Raw genomic sequence first — 22,923 nt, 5'->3', positions numbered from 1 at the left:
TGTGTGTGTGTGTGTGTATGTGAGGAAGATCAGCCCTGAGCTAACGTCTGATGCCAATCCTCCTTTTTTTTTTTTTTTTTTTTTTTGCTGAGGAAGATTGGCCCGAGGCTAACATCCATGCTCGTCTTCCTCTACCCGATATGGGTCACTGCCACAGCATGGCTTGACAAGCGGTGCCTCGGTGCACACCCGGGATCCAAAACTGTGAACCCCGGGCCTCTGAAGCAGAGCGCGCGCACCCAACCGCTGCACCACAGGGCTGGCCCCAACAGTGGGGATATTTTTAATGTACTGAAAGGGAATATGTGCCTAGTGAGAATTCTGTATACAGCAAAGGTAAAGGGTAAAAATAAAGGTATTTTCAGAGAAACCACAACTTGAGAGTTTATCAAAAAAAATTCTGAATGATATCTTTGGGGAAGAAGGAAAGGTCTGAAATGCAAGAAAGAATGATGATCAAAGAAAATGGTCAACATTTATGTAAATTTAAATAAATATTGACTGGTATAAAACTAAAATAATAGTATATATTATATATATACAGGCACAAAAGGCACAAAATAATCTTTGGTTTTAATGTACTAGACACCATAACATTGATGTTCTGATTTGAAAAATCCCTAATGGATGTAATAAGCTTTTTCATTTTAAGTTTTATATTTTTTATGACTCAAACTTAAGGTGACATTTTAATGGAATGCTTTATTAATAGAATGCTTTATAAGGGAAAAAAATCTCTGACCTGGTTATTGTAGCAGCTCATGTTCCCTTCTAGTCCATATCCACATGTTTATGTACTTTTTGCAATTGTAATAATCTGTGAGTTGTAATTATTGGTTGGTTAATACTGACTTCATACTTAATCTTTGTGTCTTTAGTTGGATATATTATTTCTCATATAGTAGGATAACCTGTAAAAGGCAGATACTAGTGCTTATGGATTGTTTCAAGAAGTAGGTGAGATGACACACATAAAGCACAAAGCACAGTGCCTATCCCGCAGAATTACTTAACACTTTTGCTTTTGTTATTGTGGTGGTTATGGTTTTTTTCACTCCATTGTGTGAGAGCATTTTCCATTTTGATGTTTTTCATATTTCATCAACCCTAAGATGCACGTTGTTGCACATTGTACCTTCTCTGAAAATTGGGATGCCTCTTACAATATTTGGTGTGTCATGGTTTAATAGCAATTTTTTTTATGTATGATATATATCCCTTTAGATTTCATAAAATGTGGTAATGTATCTTTATAATTTTGAATGGCTGTGTAATGCTTTACCAGGGAATGTGTTGTAATTTCTTCTGTTCCTTGTCTGTTTGACTTTGGGTTATTTCCATTTCTTGGCTCTTATAAATAATGCTAATATGTGGGAATATGAGTTGCACCATTTTATACAGTCTCCAGTTAGGAATGAGTTTGCAAATTTTATGCCAATCTGGGAATTATTTTAAAGTGCTTTGCTAATTTAGTAAGTGTAAAATGGTATTTTATTCTTTTATTTGTGTACATATATTTAATTTTTTCTAGAATTTTATTTTTCTAGTCTTTGTTTTTAGTTTCTTGTTAAAATTTTATCCTGTTCTGTAGTCATCCATCTATTGTGATTTGTATCTGTTTGTTCAAAGCTAATTTTAATGACACAATAGTTGGCATTTAACTTTTAACTCTACCTTGCAATTATTTTGATGTAATGCGTTAGTGCTGGTGTAGTGTACTTTTGAGGGTAAGACAGCCGAATTACCTTCTATTCAAAAACAACATGCTTTATACAAAAGTGGGGTATTTATACTGAGTGTTAATTGCTTTTAAATATTAATATAATTTAGTTCTGAGAAAAAGGAATTCTTACCTCAATTTACGGTTGACAAAATTGAGACTCAGATGAGTTAAGAAATTTTCCCACGATCATGCAACTGCTGATGTTAGAGCTGGGTTTTGAATTCAAGTGTGATTCTAGAGCCTCAACCATTATATGGTTAGATAATAATTATTAACTGCCTTGAAATAGCAATCCCTATTTTACTTTATTAAAGCTGCATAATACTCTGCATAACAATTCTGTAAGTTAGGGGTATTTCTAGTAGGTATATGGCCCCTTTACGGTATCTTTTTCATGTACGTATTTTATTCGTTAAATGAATTTTTTACTCTTTCATTGTATTTATCAAGATTCAGAAGTTTGATTCCTCTTTCTGAGAGCTATAGTCTTTATTATTAGCCATTTTCTTGGGTAGGGACATAACTGGTATTCTCAGAATTGAGAAAAAGAAAGGAAGGTAAGTATGTAAATGCCTAGATTTTCTTCTATTAAAATGCTTAATATCAAATTAAATGCTGTTGACATGGCAGGAAGGCTAGGCTATCACAAGCTCTTCAGAGCTGTTTTCTGCTGTCAGTCAAGAGATAAAGCTCTACCTAAATTCCCAAATCAGTCAGTCACCTCAGCTCCAAAGGCAAAGGGGGGAGTAGACTACCCTGGTGAAGGCAGAAAGGGGGTATGATGATATAGTCTGTAGAGAATTTTAAAAAAACAGTAGTAAATTTGGCTAAAAGGCATATGCTTGTTATTATTCTGGCAATTCTAAACAGTGTCAGCAATACTGCCCAGTACTACCACCCAAGGCCCAACCCTTGCTCCCAAGATATGAATGAACCTTGACATAGAAGCGACATTGTGTCTGAGCTTTCTCCTTTTTCCGAAATTGGGTTTCAGTTGATAAAAGGAAGCAATCCAAACATATATGGCAAGCTAGAGAGTGGAATTAAACAATGTTTCTTTGGTTCATACATATAAGTCATTTTAGTTGCGCAGTATGGAAACTCACTCAAAGAAACTCAAGTAAAAATTTGATTTATTATGTTAAGAGTACAGGGGAATTTCATGGGACATAATTGCAGAAAGTACAGTTAGGCCTCCCAGACACTGAGTCTTCTCAGCAACTCTGTCTGGGGTCTCTGCAGTGCTTCCTATCCAGAGTCCTACTTTGGTTGGCCATATTTGGGTGTTGGTGATACCTTAAAGGCCGATTTTTTATTTTTTTTTGAAACCCCATGAACCAGGGTCCGTTGTAAGAACTCCCTCCAGGTAGACAGAATTTATGACAACTTCCTGATAAATGGCTCAGTGTGTGCCAGTTATTTTTCAGGAAAGCTGAATTCCCAGTATCTGCAAGTCATAAGCTTGAGTAATTAATTCCTTGCCCTTTGAATCCACCTTCTGGTGCCTCCCATCCAGGGGAGGGACCTATGGCTGAGAAGACAGTTAAAAGTAACTTTCTGGAAAGGGTATAAACTTTTTGAAGGGTCATTAATGTACTTGAGAGGATCGAACGCTGTTGTTTGGTTGAATGAAGTGAGACAAATGTATTTTGTGCATCCTGCTTTCTTCTTCTCCCTCCACCTTTTGAATACTCTTCTCCTCCTCCCCTACTCCCACACCATGATTCATTTCTGCTTTTCACCTCTATGTGTGTCTGTGATTAGATGATGTATGCAAAAGATCACTTTAGATGGTAATATGTTAAATAGTTACGTTGTGGACATTAAGAATTTATACTTTCAGGATAAATGGAAAAAAGTACATTCTAATATAGGGCAGATTGCTGTTTTTGACTTGGGGGAAAAAATTTCCAGTGGTAGAATCATTCAGACTCAAAGGTCTTTGGCATAACTTAGATGGCAATAAAAATTATATTGCTTTAGATAACTCAGAAGTTTGCTCTAGATAGACAAGCACATGCTAATGTCAAAGATATGTAAATAGTTTGAATAAATTTCATGACATTTGCAGGTAAGTTGGGGTAAAGCAGTATTTCTCTATTAATAGTATTTTACAGAGATATATTTTTTATTGTATAGGTAGCTAAATTTTATATATAGACATTTCAAGTTCATCTACTTAAAAAAGATTCATATTTCCAAATGAGCCAAAAACTTAAGACTTTTCCATTACTTAAATGTGAAGAAAGCCCCAATAATACTAAGTAATTTAATAATAAATATTAAATAAATAATATTTTTATCTAAATTTGTAATTTTAATGTACTGACTTCTTAAAATTTACAAATAGATCCTTTGATTATTTAGCAGGTAACATCTAAAGGAACTGGTTTAAATCCTAATGCCAAAGTATGGCAAGAAATTCCTCCTGGAAATACTGATGCCACTCCAGTAACTCATGGAACTGAAAGCTCTTGGCATGAAACGGCAGCCACATCGGGGTCTCATCCTGAGGGTAAGTCCTAAATATTTCATCAGAACAAACATAGTTTGGTTAAACACACAGCCAAACCAGTTTATAGAACTTTGGGGTACATCCTTTGATTATTTGATTAAATATATTAAGGTGGTGGTAAAATGTTAAAGGTAGTGGTAGATCATGCACAATAAATGTTAAATATAAATGTTTAACGTAGTTTGTGTATAGTTCTCATTTATATCCAGTATGAGTGGATTGTCACTAACTTAAAATAGTAGCTGTATCTTTGGGTCCAATATTTACCCCACTTTTAATTTTATTTATTTATTTTTTTTTCCCCCCAAAGCCCCAGTAGATAGTTGTATGTCATAGCTGCACATCCTTCTAGTTGCTGTATATGGGACATGGCCTCAGCATGGCTGGAGAAGCCGTACGTCGGTGCGCGCCCGGGATCCGAACCCGGGCCGCCAGCAGCGGAGCGCGCGCACTTAACCGCTAAGCCACGGGGCTGGCCCACGCCACTTTTAATGTAGTATTTATAAATTAGTTTTGCTCTCACATCATTGGCAATGCTATTTACTCACTGTTTGACCTTGGGCAAATGACTTAACTTCTCCGTGCTTGTTGTTTCCTTTGTCTGTAAAACCTTAATAACAATAATAATAATAACTGCTTTTGGCGTAGAATTTTCTGAGGATTAAGTGGATAAAGCGCATGAAGCTGTCTGATACCTAGATAGTGCTATATAAGTTTGTTATTGTTAGTCGTTTTCGCTTATCCATAATGGTCCAAACTTAATCTCCTTTGAGAAGAGAACTCCTGCTTAAAACCATAAGGACATTTTCTCAACTCGTAGAATTCCTTGAAATCTTATCAAAGACATAGTGCCCAGAGTTCCTGAAGATAGGATTTAAAGAATTTCTATTTACTGTCAGTATGTTTTCTTTAATGCAGGTAATACAGAGCTTTCAGATGATATGTGTAAGGAGTATGAAGTAATGTATCCATCTTGTGAAACCACGAGAAATACTACAGGCATTGAAGAATCAACCGATGGAATGATTTTAGGGCCAGAAGATCTGAGTTACCAAATATATGATGTTCCTGGTAAACTTTATGGTTTTGTTGGTAAAATGAGAATGCAGTATGCTTGCTACTCTTTTTCTCCCTACAGTCTCTTTATTATTGTTCTAATAAACATAAGGCATTGATCAGTCTATTATCTTTTTTGAAAAGAAGTTTATGTGAATGAAATTTTAGATGATTGTTATAGATACTGTTTTCAGATGACCAAACATGAACACTGTAATTTAAAAAGAATGTTTACTTTAAAGATCCTATTAAAGGAAAGTGTGAAGTTAAAAGGAAAAAATAGTTAAGAGACTTAAATTACAATCTTTCAGAGGCTCCAAGTTTGTTGGTCTATTAGTTGGAATCAGTGCAAATTCTACCAATTTTCTCATCACTCTTGTCAGTGTGAAATGCATTTATAAATGTGAAATTGCAGGGATTAATTTTGGGGAATAGGCTGTATTAAAAACATGGTTCTACTACAAGTCAACTTGTGAAATGTTTTTTTCACATTCATTTAATTAGCGTGGATTAGTAGTTGCTTGAATTTAATATGGATGAGATTTAAAAGAAACTAAAAATGGACCATAGACCCTGACTACCTAACTTTATTTTTCTAATTTCTAAAGGATCTCTGGAAAATAAGTGTAATAGGGAGTAGGCATTTCTATCACTACTTAGTTCTGTGAATTCAGTCAAGGTATATAAAGGTTTGTCCTCGGTTTCCTTATTTATTATTAATATTTGGACTAGACTTCTGATGTCTCTCAGCTTGCAAGTTGATTTCTGAAGTGGAATGGGGTGGTATTTCCATACAGTAATTTAAGGCGGGTTCTGCTCCCTACTTGTGGCCATAATATAGCTAGCCACTGGCTACTTTGAACATAGAGTTGATTTAAGTGATGTGGTAACCAGTTGGTTTTAATAAGTTTGCTGTAGAGAGTTGGTCTGATCCTTGGGACGTTTGAGTGCTTTAAATATTTGTAGGAAGATACAGTGCTTTAAAATCAAAGAATGGAAAGAAAAGAGTCTTAAAAGACAGAAGTTTGAGTGGGACTAACATCAGATTTACTACCAATAATACAGATGTGGAGATATATATGTATCCCACTTTGTTTAGCTAGTTCCTTTCTTCAAATTTAGATTACTATTACTTTTGTTCTTTGTTTTCATTAAAGGAATAGGCAGTTACCATATTTTTAAAGTATTTAGGGTAGTGTTTTACAATATGGCAGCCAAGTGCTTTTAATGTTAACAGTGTTTTGTTAATTACTTGATAAAATAGTTTTTAAGCTGACGTGAAATCTCTCTAAAGAAAGAATAGATAGGTTGAAAGAAATTAGTCAGACCTTGTACTGTCTGAATTCTTAAAAATAATAAATACAAGGTTTTGTGGTCAATTTTAATTTGTGCATACTTTGTGACTTATTCTGAGTATAATAAAATGTAAAGTTTTCCGTCTGTGGTAATTTCATGTTAACTTTTTCCCTTTTGTTTTCTATCATCAGGAGAAAGCAATTCAGCAATTTCTACAGAAGACCTAAAAGAATGTCTGAAGAAACAATTAGAATTCTGTTTCTCACGGTACACTATTATTTTTTTATTGCTATTTCTCATTTTTTGAATTGTTTGGTTAATAGATGTAAAATACCTGTGCAATAGAGCAGAATGATGGTGGTTTTAATTTCCTTCAGTGATGTATTTTGGTATCATTCCTCGGTGTGTTTCTTAACTAGATGTAAAGATAGAGTCTCCAGTTGGGTGTGTGAAGATCTGTTCTCAGCAGAGAGATAATGAAATTTCTGTTGGGTACTTTTCCTATGAACATATTCAGGTTTAGGGTTCTCGAAAAAGTGGTTATCTCTTAATTTATATTTTTAGTAGTGGCTCTTGTAACCTTTGATCTTGGAGTTATTTTTAGCAAGATAGTTAGGTGGAGGGGCATAGAATTTATATTACCGGTGTCTTCTATTAAATAAAGAGTTTTTTCAGGCAAACGTTTCAAAATGGCTTATTTGTAGATGAGAATTATGTAGGTATATTTACAGCTTAGATATCATAAAATGTCAGTATGTTGAACTGCTCCTTCTAAAATAAACAGAAGTTTGGATATGCATGCAAATGTAATGCCTTCTTTTTTTCCTGTATGTGGTGAGAGGCAGGATCAGTGAATCAATGTTGGAAGCTGGAAACCTGGATTTTTATCCTAGACTTCTTTATTTCTTTTTACACATAATACACTCTCAACTCGGGTTTAATTGGTTCTTAATCCTAAATATCTCCCTTTTTTCCCCCTCATTTTTATTCTTTGCCTTTATAGTCTAGTACGGGCCCTAGGTTAAAAGCAAGAGCCTTCCAGCTTTCTTTTCTCTAGTCATTTGTGCCTGTGATAAATTCATTTTCTGTAACATACTTGTAATAGTTACTTTAGAATCTTTGTTTAGTGACTGGATCATTTGTGTGTCTGCTTATATTTCTGAGTTTTTTCTCTTGATTCTCTGTTTATTTTATGCCTTTTTGCGTGTCTTATAAATTTTGATTATATGCTGGACATTACATATAAAAGAAGCTAGAAGCTGCAAATGACATATTTTTTCCCACTAGACAAGATTTGAGCTTTCTTCTGGTAGGCAGAAGCAGATTGATTGCTTCAGTCCAGTCGGGAATTGAGCTGGGTCAGGGCAGCCATTTTAATTAGACTTAGTCGACCTCTGATTTATCTCTGTTTCTTAGGCATAACCTTCTCAGGCTTTTGATTTAGAAGTTGGCAGTTTTCTGTTACCTCAATCCTGAAACCCCAAGGAAGATTTAGTCTGATCTTCAGAGGTTTGAGATTAGCTCTCTATTTAGCCTCTTACCCCATATAGCTTCAAAATCTGGCAAATGTCTTGTGTTTGATGCAAGGTTCCTCCTTCCACTGAGACTTGCACAAGACCTCAGAGATTTTACTCTGCCTATTCAGCCTGGCTCCCAATCTCCCATCTTCCTCCTTAGAACTCAGTAAACGTCAAATGGGGAAAATCAGCTTTGTGTTGGGAGCTCCTTTAGTTTCTAATTCATAATGCCAGTCCTGTGCAGCTGCCTTAAAGCTCTGCTGGTTTCCCTCTGGTCCAGCATCTGCAATGCCTTCAGGAAAGGAAGGTCATCGTTCTGGAATTTCATGTTGTCCATGTAGCTTCCATAGCTCTCTTTTACTTCCAGAAAAACATGATTTTTGTAATTTATCCAAGCTTTTTTAGTTGTTAGAGTGGGAGCTCTGGCTTGTCATAATCGACCAAATCCTACTCAGAAGTGTGACGCAGTTCAAACTAGCTTGCAATTGACATTTGTAGCTCAGCAAAATTGCCATTAGTACATATCAGATGTGAGTAGTCAAATCCTAGATATTATGTGCATTAATTTGACTTCTTCTGACGAGGTACAGTTTCTTTGAGAGTTTGGCACACTGTTTTATAAGAATCGACCTGCTGAAATACAGAGTTGATTTAGGCTACATCTTTTTAGTTGTGTAAATATTATTTTTACAGTTGTCTTATTTTCAAGTTCTTAAGCTTAAGGAATATCTTGTTGATTAGGGGTGATGTTAGTATGTTTTTCCTCTTATGCTGAAGTAAGTTTACCTTGTACTGGTTCCTCTCTATTCCACCCCCCACCGCCGCCAAACAAATAACCACCACCTGTTGACAACTGTAACCTTAGAAAAGTAATTACTAGTATATTTTAATATAATTTGAATGTAAAGGCCTACTCTTTGCCAGACACTAGGACTTTGGATTTTTTTAACAACAAAGATCCTTCATGGAACCTATATTCTGGCTGGAGGGAGATAAGAAAATAAATGTAATAAATAAGCAACTTAGAAGTGTGTTAGGTGATAAGTGCTATGGAAAAAATTAAATATTTTGGAGATAAAAAATTAGAAAAAATAGAGCAGCGTAATCAAGGGAAGGAGAATCAAGAGTGTTTGGGTGGTCAGTGAGAAAGTGGCTTTTAAGCAAGGACTTCCAGCTGTTTGTAACTAGACCGCTTCAAAAGATTTGATGTGAATAATAAGACATGAATTTGATTTTACTTAACTTTGTTAAGCAAGATTTTATGTATAAGGTAGAACTGTTTGTATCTTCTCTTTTAAAAATCTTGGAGGGCCAGCCTGTGTTGTAGTGGTTAAGTTTGAGCACTCTGCTTTGGTGGTCCAGGGTTCGCGGGTTTGGGCCCTGGGTGCGGACCTACACACTGCTCATGAAGCCATGCTGTGGTGGCGTCCCACATACAAAATAGAGGAAGACTGGCACAGATGTTAGCTTGGGGCCAATCTTCCTCACCAAAAAAAAAGAAAAATATCTTGGGGCTGGCCCTGTGGCGTAGTGGTTAGGTTCAGTGTGTTCTGCTTCATCAGCCTGGGTTCGCAGGTTCCGATCCCAGGGGCAGACCTATACTACTCGTCACCATGCTGTGGCCGTGATTGGCAACAAATGTTAGCTCAGGGCTAATCTTCCTCAGCAAAAAAAGAAAAAAATCCTAAAGAATCTTTTGTCTTAATTTTAAATATGTTTTAAATTTATTATTTAAATTTAAAGAAAAAGTCAAACATACTTATAAAAAAATGTAAACATTCAGAAATTTAAAATCCTCCACAATCCAACTCATGGTTTAAACTATAACTTTTCCCACATGCGTGTTCTAAGATCAATGATAAAGTGTTTGTAAGATGGAACTACACTATATGTAGCGTTTTGTAACGTACTTTTAAGTTCAATATTAAGCCTTTTTCCATATCAATATAATTCCATTAAATCTGTTGTTCAGAACTATTGGGCTGTACGTATTTGGGGATTCAGAAACTTTCTGGAAGTTGTTAGAGTATGTCTGTTGTATATTATATATTTTCATAGTTCACTGTGTTATTTCTGATAGCGTAATTTTGTTTTCCTAGACTTGGTGACGAAAGTGACTAAGACGCCTCTTTAGGAGCTTTCTAAGAATTGTTTTATAGGACTGTTCCTTCTGTTTATTCCTTTCAGAGAAAATTTGTCAAAGGATCTTTACCTGATATCTCAAATGGACAGTGATCAATTCATCCCAATTTGGACAGTTGCTAACATGGAAGAGATAAAAAAGCTGACCACAGACCCTGATCTAATTCTTGAAGTGTTGAGATGTATGTAAATCATATCTTTTAGCTTATTGTTTTAAGTCAAAAAATTAAATATTCTTTTGATTTCTGATCATATAGGGAATTGTTTTTAACTCCCTATTTTTTGCTGTTCTGTTCCAATAATTTATCTTTATTTTTACTGACTGGTATATAGCTTCTATATCAATTCTACACCTTGGTTGTTCATCTTTTTACCCACTTAAGTATAAGCAATTAAATGTCAGTTTTTTTGGCTATTAAAAAGCTGTATATGTCATTATCACACCCTGTAAAGCAATCTATATCAAACTTTTGAACCCAGGTAAGAAGTACGTTTTACATCACAGCCCAATGTACACACCACATATACACACACAAGTGAATTGTCAGTCACACAGATTAATACTAAATGCTTGCAGTGAACTCATTTTTTTAATTCTAAATTGATTTCACAACAGTTGCAACCTGCAGTTTGACAAACACTGGTCTAAAATTTGGTAAAGAATTTATATTTTTAGATTAAGATTCTAAGGATTTTTAGTGATGTTTGTGTCTTATCAGTATTTCAAGGCAGATCTTCACTTTTATGTGAAATGTGTTGTTGAAAGCATTTAAAAGTTAAATATAGCAAGTCTAATAATAGACTTATATGGGAGTAGAGGATTTCTGTTCTTGGAGGGCTAAAAGCATTTATGAAATCTCTGATCGGTTTGTACAGACATCATTTCTTAAAATGACCCAGTCTTGTCAACATAAAAAAATTTGCCAACCTTTAAGGGCTGGAACCTAGCACATACACGCAAGCCTTCTTCCTTAACTGCTTCTTTTAGTCTCTCTACTTACATGTTCAGGGAGATGTGGCATGTTATCTCACTGAAGGGACTAGAAATAAAAGTTTTGGCTATGTGGTACTATCTTCTTTCAATATTTCCTCAAAATCAGCATCTAAAAGATGGCTTCTGGGTCTCTGTAGTAGTATATAGGAGTAAATATGTTAAAATCAAGGCAGGATTATAATCATTTGTGTGTAATTCTTGGTTTAAGTGCTTGTTAGACTTTAATTTTAAGAAGAATTTCTTCACATATTGGCACTCATTACATTCCCCAGAGTAGTGTTTGGCTAATGCAAGTACACTGATTTTTGTTATCTTGAAATAAAGAATTTGGTGACTCTATACAGGGAAATTGTCTTATTAGAAATGTGTTGTATGCTCACTGAAGGCTTCTGTTCAACCCCAACACAGTGCCAAGTCACAAAGTAGGTACTCTAAATATTTGTTGAAAGAATAGCATTTGACAGTGTTCTTTGCATATTAATCTCAAAATATTTTATTATAACTATAATCTTTGATTCTACAGCTTAATTTCTTTAGGATATTAACCTCTGCTAATTTATTCAGTTGCAGATAGAAATGAATAATTTTTTAATGGCGTTATTAATATCTCTATCACTTTTGAATAAAACTCTTTTAAATTTCAGCTTCTCCCATGGTACAAGTTGATGAGAAGGGCGAGAAAGTGAGACCAAGTCATAAGCGTTGTATTGTGATTCTTAGAGAGATTCCCGAAACAACGCCAATAGAGGTAAATCATTAAGAATTGTTAAAGCTAAATGTTCTTCACCTGTTTAAATTGAAGGAGGTAAGCAAGCGAAGTATAAGTCAAAGCCCTCATATCAGTTACTCTGAATAGGATAAATATTAGTTTGTTTCGTAAATTCTGAAATACTGGAAGAATGGTACAGAGGAAGGAAGAAGATATAATTCTATGTTCTTAGAATGATAGACCGAATATTGCAATGATACTCATTCTCATTTATTGATTTGACTGAATGACAATTAAAATATAAGTAGCTCTTTTAGGAACTTGAAGATTCATCCAAAAGAATAAGCTTAGACAGGAATGAAGAAGAAAAATATGAGTAAGGATTAATGAGTCAGGACTAACCCTCCTGGTTAACAAAATATAAAGCAAAACTGCAGTCCTAAAGATGGTGTGGTACAGGTACAAGAATAAAATAATATTTGAATGAAACAATATAGTCCATAAATAAACCCTTTTATATAATTATGTTTAATAACATTTGTTTAATAATTAGGTTCCACTACTCATCGTGCAGTATACTTTACAGTTATTTAAAGCCTAAAGTTTTATCTGTGTTACAGATAAAGTAACTGAGTCTTAGGATGGTGTACGTTAAGTAACTTGCCTAAGGGCATATGGGCTGTTTAAATGATAGAATCTGGATTTGAACTTGATGTTTCTGATTCCGAAGCCCATGTTTCTTAACCACTTCATACTAAGTTGTTATGTTAAGGCATAATAAATTAGAGATGGCAAGGATTAATCAGTAACTGATATGTGGTAATTGATTAGCCATTTTAAAAAGAATTTTTAGACCCTTGCCACCTAACAAATTTGACACAGTAGTTAATCTTTTTGCCCAGAGTCATCCAGTATTAAATCTCAAGAATGAAGATTTCTAAGCTTAGAATTAGTGAGAGAAATTAGAAAAGAAACTGTTACTAGATAGATTTTCCTTTTTTTTTTTTTTTTTTTTGGTGAGGAAGATCAGCCCGGAGCTAAAATCTGTGCCAGTCTTCTTCTTTGTATATGGGACGCCCCCACAGCATGGCTTGATGAGTGGTGTGTAGGTCCATGCCCAGGATCTGAACCTGCAAACCCCAGGCCACCGAAGCAGAGCACGCAAACTCAACCACTATGCCACTGGGCCAGCCGTTGTTACTAGATAGATCTTTGATTGAAAACTATGAACTAAATGTGAGAAGTAACAAATTGAAAGGAAAATTGCAGAATGGGAAGAATATTTGCAATATCAAGAAAAAATGTAGAGTGTATGAGCCTGAACTCTCGAGCCACAGTGCCTGCATTTGAATTTCTGCTTTTTTACTTGCTAACTCTGTGACCTTGCATAAGTTACTTAACCTTTTTTGCCTCCATTATCTCCTCTGTTAAATGGAATAATAGTAATAAATAACTCATAAAATTGTTGTGGGAATTGAGTTAGTACATAAAGAGCTTGGAGCAGTACCTGGCACGTAAAACACTCGAAGGGTAGCCATTATTATTTTTATAGTTATCATAATTCATATTCTGAATACATAAAGAGCTCACACATATGAAAAATAGTAAATAAAAGGAACCAGGCAGCAACATACTGTTCATTAAAAAAGAAGTAAAGGAAGGACAGATGACTAAAATAGCCAGAAAAAGTCGACCTAGGCAGTAATCACTGAAATTCAAATTAAAATGAGGGGATTTGGACCTTAAAGGTTCCTGTCAGGTAGAACAAATTTTTGATTGCTTTAGATCCAGACCTCTCTTGTTATACTTGGGAAAGTAAATCTATGAACAGAACTCTTCCTAAAAAATGAGAAAGGCTGAAAATAGGGATATTATTGAGATTTAAATAAATCAATTCATTAGACATTTTAAGGGAATTAGAAATATTTGGAGAATATCTATGGATTTTTGGAAGTAGAAATCAATGGGTGGCAGTCTGACGTTCCACAGATAGTTCTCCAAAACTGTAATTCTGGACTGGAGGGGAATTTTATTAATTGAACTTGGTGGTGTTTCACCACTTTCACAAATGTCACAAAATTCAGCTGGTTGCCCACTTACCTATTTCAAGTAGAATTGGATCTAAGAAAATTTCACCACGAGTAGAGACATTCTGTTTTTTTAATTCAGTGTATTTTAAAATTTGAGGGAGTTAGAATACAGATTAGACTTCACTGTTGTCGTGTTTATTGTCTAATCAGCTTAGTAATGGTCTCTATTTAAATAAATTGATACCTAGTGATATGTTGATATGAGACAGTTTAACCTAATCAGATTTTTTTGATATTTTGGAATTATTGGTTACTATTAAATTTCTCCTTGAACTCAAGTAGGTATTAGACAAAATGGAGTTTGGGGGTATACAAATCTGGGTTTGAGTTCCACTTTGATAGTGTGGGTAGGTTAAAAAATTTGATCCACCATTTCTTCAGCTGTAAAATGGAGATGATAAAATCTTCAACACAGGGTTGTTTTCAGGAGTAAATCACAGTGTCTCACCTTGGATGGTATTTTAGTAGATGTTTCCTTTCAAGCTGTTGTACAGTTCTGAGTTTTGGTAATTATCTTTTTCTAAATCCGTGTAATTGTTGGAGTTTTAATTTTTGGTTCTATCAATTATGGAAGAGAGAATATATGTCTCATGTAGACAAAGCAGCTGGATTGAGTGAGAATGCATGAAAATACTTAGCACCTAGAACATGTTAATGGGGGACATACCTTTTTTTTTTTTTTTTTTTTTTTTTTTTTGGATAATGGCAAAACTTGAGAGATTTTACTGTAAGGAAAATTTAGCTTGCCACCAGGAGTGAAAAGCTTCCAGTTTCGCTGATTATAAAATAAAGTTTCATCCTTAAATCATATATACAAAATGTACACCGTAACTATGCATGTTTTATTTCAGAACATAATGTACTCTCAGTAGAAAAATGGGCAGAAGGCATAAACAGTTAACAAGTTAAGAAATGGAAAGGACCAAAAGACATGAAGAGGAAAAAATGACCATTATTGGTATATTTTTTAGAGTTAACTGAAGTTTTTCTTTTTTTAGGAAGTGAAAGCTTTGTTCAAAAATGAAAACTGCCCCAAGGTGATAAGCTGTGAGTTTGCACATAATAGCAACTGGTATATCACTTTCCAGTCAGACACAGATGCACAACAAGTAAGAAGAAAACTTTTCTTCTGATTTCAAGTCCTGGTGGTAAAAGAAGCAGTGGTATATTTTAACTGAGAAAATGTGTGCTTATAGTGATGTTTGTAAAGACTGTTGAGCACCTTGTTCTCCTTTTTGTTTTTGCTTATTAATTGGTTTTCTTTTTAATCATCTTCCTAAAGCTTTTTTAGTTTCAATTTAAGAACAGTTTGTTTCCCATCAATAAAAAAATTAACACACAATTTTAACATGGGGATTGGGAACCATGTACTCAGTAATTAGTATTTGGAGTACATAGTAGGCACATATTAAATATGTAACTTCCTTTTTGATTCTTGGAATTTTGATATAATGATTTTACTCTTAATTGTTATCATGTCCTACTTAAAGATAAGAGAAGTAATATTCCTTTGAAACAACAGTATATCTAAAAACATTTTAAAACCACTCACTGATTTTTTTTTTTTAGTTCATCTTAGAAGGCTGATTGAACCATTTTTAAATTGACATGTAATGATATTTTGGGTCTATTTCGAATTTTGTGCGTATTTTCTGCAGTAATCCATAATAGCTAGTCTATAATGAATATGAACTATAGATCTTAAATTTTTACTTTTTCATTCCCTATTACCTGCGTAATGGAATCACCTTCAGAACTTTTTATTGTTTAGTTTAGAGATAGTTCCTAATACCAAACTTTCTTGATAGAATAAAGATGGCCTTAATGAAATGTTTGAATGCTAATGAAAGTTCCTTTCTGCTTTGTTAACAGGCTTTTAAATACTTAAGGGAAGAAGTTAAAACATTTCAGGGCAAGCCAATCATGGTAAGAAACATTAGAGGCCAGCATGAAACAAAGTTTTTTGTTGTTTTAGATTTTAAAAAACACAGATGGATAATGTTTTATAAAACCCATAATGATTTTAAAGAAATTTCTGGCTCATATGGTATGCTTCTTCAGAAAATTAATTGATAGGGCATCAAAGTACTTTCTAAATAGCAATTCTTTCCAAAGGCATGACTTCAAACAGCATGAAGTTTTAGTTAGATGCTGATTGACAACATGTATGATAATCCCAGATCTCAAAATGAGGAGCAGGAATAATTTTTTAGTAACAAAGGTGGAAAACATTCTTAATATTTTCAACCTCATCTCAATTAACTGCATCGTCACATTAACATTCAGCTTTTGGGAATCTGGGAATTGTCATTGATGACACTTGCTCACTCTCTTTACATTCTAATCTGTTCTCGCATCCCATGAAATCTGCCTTCAAAACCTCTTTCAGTCACTATTGCCATTGTTTAGGCTTGAACAATTGGAGTAGCCTTTTAACTTTTTTGCCTTTAGCTTTTCCCCCCTTATAGTCCATTCTCCACCTTGTTGTCAGAGCTACCGTCTAAAATAGAATCCTAAACATTCACTTACTTTGACATTATGTCAAAAGCTCCTCTTATGTAATATAATTATTATTATTTGTAAATGCAGTACGTTATTCTTAGCAGCCCTTATTGAGTGCTTGTGTATCAGCTACTGTTCTAAGCACTTTATGTGTATAGACTCATTTAATTCTTAAAAGAACCTAATAAGGTAGGTACTCTTGTTTTCTCCCTTTTACTGGTAAGGAAGGCAAGGCGTGCGAGTCACCCACCCGGTTGCACACAGCTCGTTGTTGGGAGAAGCTGACGTTCATTAAGAGGTTATATGTCAGGCACTGTTCTAAGAACTTGACATATTTAAATCTCATGATTGCTGTGTGGTAGGTAGTATTATTACTTTCCATATTACAGATGAAGATACCTGCCAGTTGACTATTTCCTCTGCTTGTAATGCTCTTCTCTCTATTATTTCCCTTCCCTGCTTGAGGTTATAAAGATATTCTCCTAGGTTTTCTAATGGCTTTAAAGTTTTATGTATCAGATTTAGGTCTTTGATGCATCTGGAATTAATTTAATGTATAGTATAAAATAGGGATCTAATTTAATTTTTTTCCACATATGGAAACGCATTTCTCTCGACACTTATTTGTTGAGTCGTCTGTTCTTTCACAACTTGTCTTGTAGTATTGCATCTCTCAGATCTATTTCAGGTTCTCTGTCAATCTCTGCTGAACCAATATCACTGTTTTAATTACCATAGTTTTTATTATCCTTATCTTATGCAAGCTTTCCTACTTTGTTCTCATTTTTTAGAATTGTCTTGGTTATTCCTAGACCATTACTTTTCCATATGAATTTTAGAATGTTTGTCTAATACCAAGAAACAACAAAACAAAAACCATATTGGAATTAATGGGATTACATTTAATTTATTGGTTAAACTGGGGACAATTGGCGGTTTTACTCTACATTATTCAATATTATAGTATCTTTATTATGATATATTTCTGTTAATTCAGGGGTGTTGTATTTTATAATTACTTCCTTAAAGTGACTTTTGTTGCTTTTTGCCCTCTCCTTGATATCTTACGGATTTTTTAAAATGTGTTATTGTGTGCAGCAATCTTGCTGAACTCCTTTATTGTATCTAATGGTTTGTTGTGTCTTTTGGATTATCTGCCTGAGAGGTATCATCTACAAATAATCAGTATTTTGATTATTCCGTATACTTCTCATTTCTTAGAGCATATTGCTTTCTCAGAGATCTCAGATGTAGTGGTAAATATATATATATATATTTCATTGTAAAAAAAAGTATTTTTCTTCTTTCTCTGCCCTTTTGGTTTTTGTTTATGGTTCTTTTGATTAACGATCACATAGCAATGTTCTTGCTACGAGATTCACAGATTTACAGTAATTTTTATACCATTCATTAAAACCAAAGGACCTCGGGGCCGGCCCAGTGGTGCAGCAGTTAAGTGCATGCACTCCGCTTCGGCGGCCCAGGGTTCGCAGGTTCGCATCCTGGGTGCGCGCCGATGCACCGCTTGTCAAGCCACGCTGTGATTGCGTCACATGTAAAGTAGAGGAAGATGAGCATGGATGTTAGCCCAGGCCCGGTCTTCCTCAGCAGAAAAAAAAAACGGGGAGGAAGATTGGCATCAGATGTTAGCTTGGGGCTGATGTTCCTCACACACACACACACACACAAAATAATAATAATAAATAAAACCAAATGACCTAACACCCAAAAACATGGGTGCAGGAGCCAGAAATCCTATATTCCAGCCCTTGATGCTACTTTCAGCCACAAGCTTTTTGATCTTGAGCAAGTCAAGTTACCTCTTAGGGTCCTGGTTTGTTTCTTTGAAGTGTGCATGCTTTTTATTTCTGAAGTTCTGTGATTCAAAAGCAGTGATCTTGGAGGACAAAGGGATTAAGTGAATGTTCATCCACTTATTTCTCCATGTGTTGACACTATGATTAAAAGGCAGTGTTTTGTCCTGTTTTAATTGACTTTTTATGACTGAGAATATTAAGTTTTATCTGGTTTTTGTGTGTGTGCGTGTGTGTGTGTGTGTGTGTGTGTGTGTGTGTGTGTGTGAGGAAGATCAGCCGTGACCTAACATCTGATGCCAATCCTCTTCTTTGCTGAGGAAGATTGGCCCTGGGCTAACATCCGTGCCTATCTTCCTCTGCTTTACATGGGACGCCACCACAGCATGGCTTGACAAGTGGTGCCTCGGTGTGCGCCCGGGATGTGAACCTGCGAACCCGGGGCCGCTGAAGCAGAGCGCGTGCACTTAACCGCTATGCCACCGGGCCGGCCCCTTATCTGGGTTTTATATGGTTGATAGATGTTACTGAATATGTGTCATATAGAATATATATTTCTATATTTCTGTTGTATGTTTACTGTTTCAGAATTTTAAGTTTGAAAGTAATGTGGTGAGAAAGTCAAACAATAATTAATAATAAATTAATTAATTAAATCTCCTTCTCCCAGATTCCTCCAGTCCTTTTCCCCAGAGGTGACAAGAGATAGCAGTTTTTTTTGTGTCCATCTAGGAATTATATATCGAGAAAAGATTTTTATGTCTTGTAACCTTTTTTAACTTAGTTTGTTTTGCCTAATAATAATATAGCCATCTTAGCTGTATTTTGGTTACTATTTGCTTGGTATATCCTTTTCCATTCTGTTACTTTCAATGTCTTTGAATCTAAAATGAGTCTCTTATAGACAGCATATAAATAAACCATGGTTTTTAAAATTCAGATTGGGTAATTTCTATGGACTTGGATTCATCTTCAAGTTGTGTTCTAGAATTTCCATTTTTTAAAAACAGTTTCCGTGGGGCCGGCCCAGTGGTGTAGCGGTTAGGTTCACACGCTCTGCTTTGGTGGCCCAGGGTTCGCCGGTTTGGGTCCTGGGCACGGACCTACTCACCACTCATCGAGCCATGCGGAGGCCGCATCCCATATAGAATAGCTGCAACTCTACAACTATGATGCATAACTATGTACTGGGGCTTTGGGGAGAAAAAGGGGGAGGATTGGCAACAGATGTTAGGACAGGGCCAATCTTTCTCAAAAAAAAAAATAGTTTCTGTCTCTCTGCTGAGATTTCCCCTCTTGTTCAGTTCTTTAAGAAAGTAATTTCCTTTTTATCCATAACATATTTATTTATGATAGCCGGATTAAATATTTGTCTGCTGTTTCCAGTACCTGGGTTATCTTGGAATCTGTTTCTTTGGGCTACCATTTTCTTGATTAATGGACTACATTTAAAAAATAATGTTATTTACTTGGTTTTAGTTTCTTATGGGATGTTTTAAGATTCAAGTAAACCATAGTGTATGACATTACTTTAATAAAAGCAATAGCTGTAATTATTTTTTAGGTCAGGTTAAAGTGAATTTGATATTTTAAGGATTTTTCAAGATTGACCATTACTGATTTTTTATTATTTGATTGGTTACAATTTTGGGGGAGGGGATTCCTGGCCTATATCTGTAAGGATCATAAAACATACCTTTTATTCATTTGTTAAAGTGGTAATTTTATGCTTGAACATAGATTATTTCATTTGATATTCTCAACAACTTGGTTAGGCTTATGATTCCTAATCTAACCCTCTCATATCTTTATAGTTCTATTATACGGGTCAGCAAACTTTTTCTTTAAAGGACCCCAGATAGTGAACATTATAGGCTTTGCTGGTCATATAATCTGTTGCTACTACTCAACTCTGTCACTGTAGCATAAAAGCATCCACAGGCAATACATAAACAAGTGGTCTGATTTATTTTACTAAGTTTTAGAGTGTTTCTTTCTTTCTTTTTTTTTTAAACTTAGTACAGGGAATAATTTCAGACATACATAAAAGTGGAGAAAATAGTATAATGAATCACTGTGTACCTGTTACTCAGTTTTAACAGTGAGTAAAGCATGGCTAGTCTTGTGTCATCTATATTCCCACCCGTTTTTCCATGCCACCAATTATTTTGAAGAAAATTTGAAACTTAATTTTATCTGTAAATAAACTAGTATTAGTAGCTCTAAAAGATAGAACTTTTTAAAAAAGCATAGCCACTGTATCTTCCTACTTTTTAAAAAATGAACAATAATTTCTGGAACATCAGTTACTGTTCACATTTTCTTGATTTCATGTTTTTCTTTCTCTCTCTTTTTTTTTTATCTATAGTTTCATCCTTTACTTCTTTTTTTTTTTTTTTTTTTTTTTGTGAGGAAGATCAGCTCTGAGCTAACATCCGTGCCCATCTTCCTCTACTTTATGTGGGACACCACCACAGCATGGCCTTACAAGCAGTGCATCGGTGCATGCCCGGGATCTGAACCCGGGCCGCCAGTAGTGGAGTGCACGCACCCAACCGCTACACCACGGGGCCGGCCTACTTCTTTGTTTTTTTTTCTCGCTCCCCAGAGCCCCAGCACGAAGTTGTATATTTTAGTTGTAGGTCCTTCCAGTTGTTCTTTGTGAGTCACTACCACAGCATGGCAACTGACAGACGAGTGGTGTGGGTCCACGCCTGGGAACTGAATCTGGGCGGCTGAAGCAGAGCGCGCCGACCTTTAACCACTAGGCAGGCCATCAGGGCTGGCTCCATCCGCTACCTCTTTATTTTTTCTTTTGAAATATGCTGTTAAAATAACCATGTTATTTGTCTTACAGAGTTTCTCACAGTATACATTTTGCTTAAGCTGTATTCTTTTTTGTGTTAAAATACACATACATAAAATTTACCATCTTGCCCATTTTTAAGTGTACAGTGCAGTGATATTAAACACATTCACGTTGTTATGCAGCCATCACCACCCCATAACTCTTTTCATCTTGTGAAACTGAAACTCTATGCCTGTTAAACAGTAACTCCCTATTTTCCCCTCCACCCAGCCCCTGACAACCACCATTATACTTTCTGTCTTCATGATTTTTGACTACTCTGATTACCTCATATAAATGGTATCATACAGTATTTGTCTCTTTGTGACTGGCTTATTTCACTTAGCATAATGTCTTCAAGGTTTATCCATGTAACATACTGCAGTTTCCTTCCTTTTTTTTTTTTTTAATTTTTTGTTTATTGCAGTAACATTGGTTTATAACATTGTATAAATTTCAGGTGTACACCATTATACTTCTATTTCTGTATAGATTACATCATGTTCACCACCCAAATACTAATTACAACCCATCACCACACACATGTGCCGAATTATCCCTTTTGCCCTGCTCCCTCCCCACTTCCCCTCTGGTAACCACCAATCCAATCTCTGTCTCTATGTGTTTGTTGTTGTTGTTATTATCTACTACTTAATGAAGGAAATCATATGGTATTTGACCTTCTCCCTCTGACTTATTTCACTTTGCATTATACCCTCAATGTCCGTCCATGTTGTCACAAATGGCTGGATTTCATCGTTTCTTATGGCTGAGTAGTATTCCATTGTGTATATATACCACAGCTTCTTTATCCATTCGTCCCTTGATGGGCACTTAGGTTGCTTCCAAGTCTTGGCTATTGTGAATAACGCTGCAGTGAACACAGGGGTGCATGTATCTTTACGCATTGGTATTTTCAAGTTCTTGGGATAAATACCCAGCAGTGGAATAGCTAGATCACATGGTAGTTCTATCCTTGATTTTTTGAGGAATCTCCATACTGTTTTCCATAGTGGCTGCACCAGTTTGCACTCCCACCAGCAGTGTATGAGAGTTCCCTTCTCTCCACATCCTCTCCAACATATGTTGTTTCCTGTCTTGTTAATTATAGCCATTCTGACGGGCGTGAGGTGATATCTCATCATAGTTTTGATTTGCATTTCCCTGATAGTTACTGATTTTGAACATCTTTTCATGTGTCTGTTGGCCATCTGTATATCTTCTTTGGAGATATGTCTGTTCAGGTCTTTTGCCCATTTTTTAATTGGGTTGTTAGTTTTTTTGTTGTTGAGATGCATGAGTTCTTTATATATTTTGGAGATTAAGCCCTTATCAGATGTGTGGTTTGCAAATATCTTCTCCCAGTTGTTAGGTTGTCTTTTCATTTTGTTGATGGTTTCCTTGGCTGTGCAGAAGCTTTTTAGTTTGATGTAGTCCCATTTGTTTATTTTTTCTATTGTTTCTCTTGCCCGGTCAGACATGGTGCTTGAAAATGTGTTGCTAAGACCGATGTCGAAGAGCGTACTGCCTATGTTTTCTTCTAGAAGGTTCATAGTTTCAGGTCTTACATTCAAGTCTTTAGTCCATTTGGAGTTAATTTTTGTGTGTGGTGTAAGGTAAGGGTCTACTTTCATTTTTTTGCATGTGGCTATCCAGTTTTCCCAACACCATTTGTTGAAGAGACTTTCTTTTCTCCATTGTATGTTCTTGGCTCCTT

The 22,923-nt window shown here is 35.3% G+C and overlaps 1 protein-coding gene across 3 annotated transcripts in view; it reads left to right on the top strand.

Annotated features, from left to right (window-relative positions):
- LARP4 (La ribonucleoprotein 4) overlaps positions 1–22,923 on the top strand; it is a 63,942-nt gene that overhangs the window by 16,616 nt on the left and 24,403 nt on the right. For 2 of the 3 annotated variants that reach the window (XM_058558285.1, XM_058558287.1), the window contains exons 2-8: positions 4,091–4,238; positions 5,157–5,309; positions 6,782–6,857; positions 10,295–10,431; positions 11,888–11,991; positions 15,041–15,151; positions 15,915–15,968. In XM_058558285.1, the coding sequence (XP_058414268.1) occupies positions 4,091–4,238; positions 5,157–5,309; positions 6,782–6,857; positions 10,295–10,431; positions 11,888–11,991; positions 15,041–15,151; positions 15,915–15,968 (783 nt within the window). The remainder of the gene's footprint in view (positions 1–4,090; positions 4,239–5,156; positions 5,310–6,781; positions 6,858–10,294; positions 10,432–11,887; positions 11,992–15,040; positions 15,152–15,914; positions 15,969–22,923) is intronic. The other variant, XM_058558286.1, reaches the window with a different exon arrangement.

The sequence above is a fragment of the Diceros bicornis genome, chromosome 17 (genome assembly GCF_020826845.1).
Source record: "Diceros bicornis minor isolate mBicDic1 chromosome 17, mDicBic1.mat.cur, whole genome shotgun sequence".
Taxonomy (NCBI): Eukaryota; Metazoa; Chordata; class Mammalia; order Perissodactyla; family Rhinocerotidae; genus Diceros; species Diceros bicornis.
Note: the sequence above shows the minus strand (reverse complement) of the source record. Positions and strands in the feature narration are given on the sequence as shown.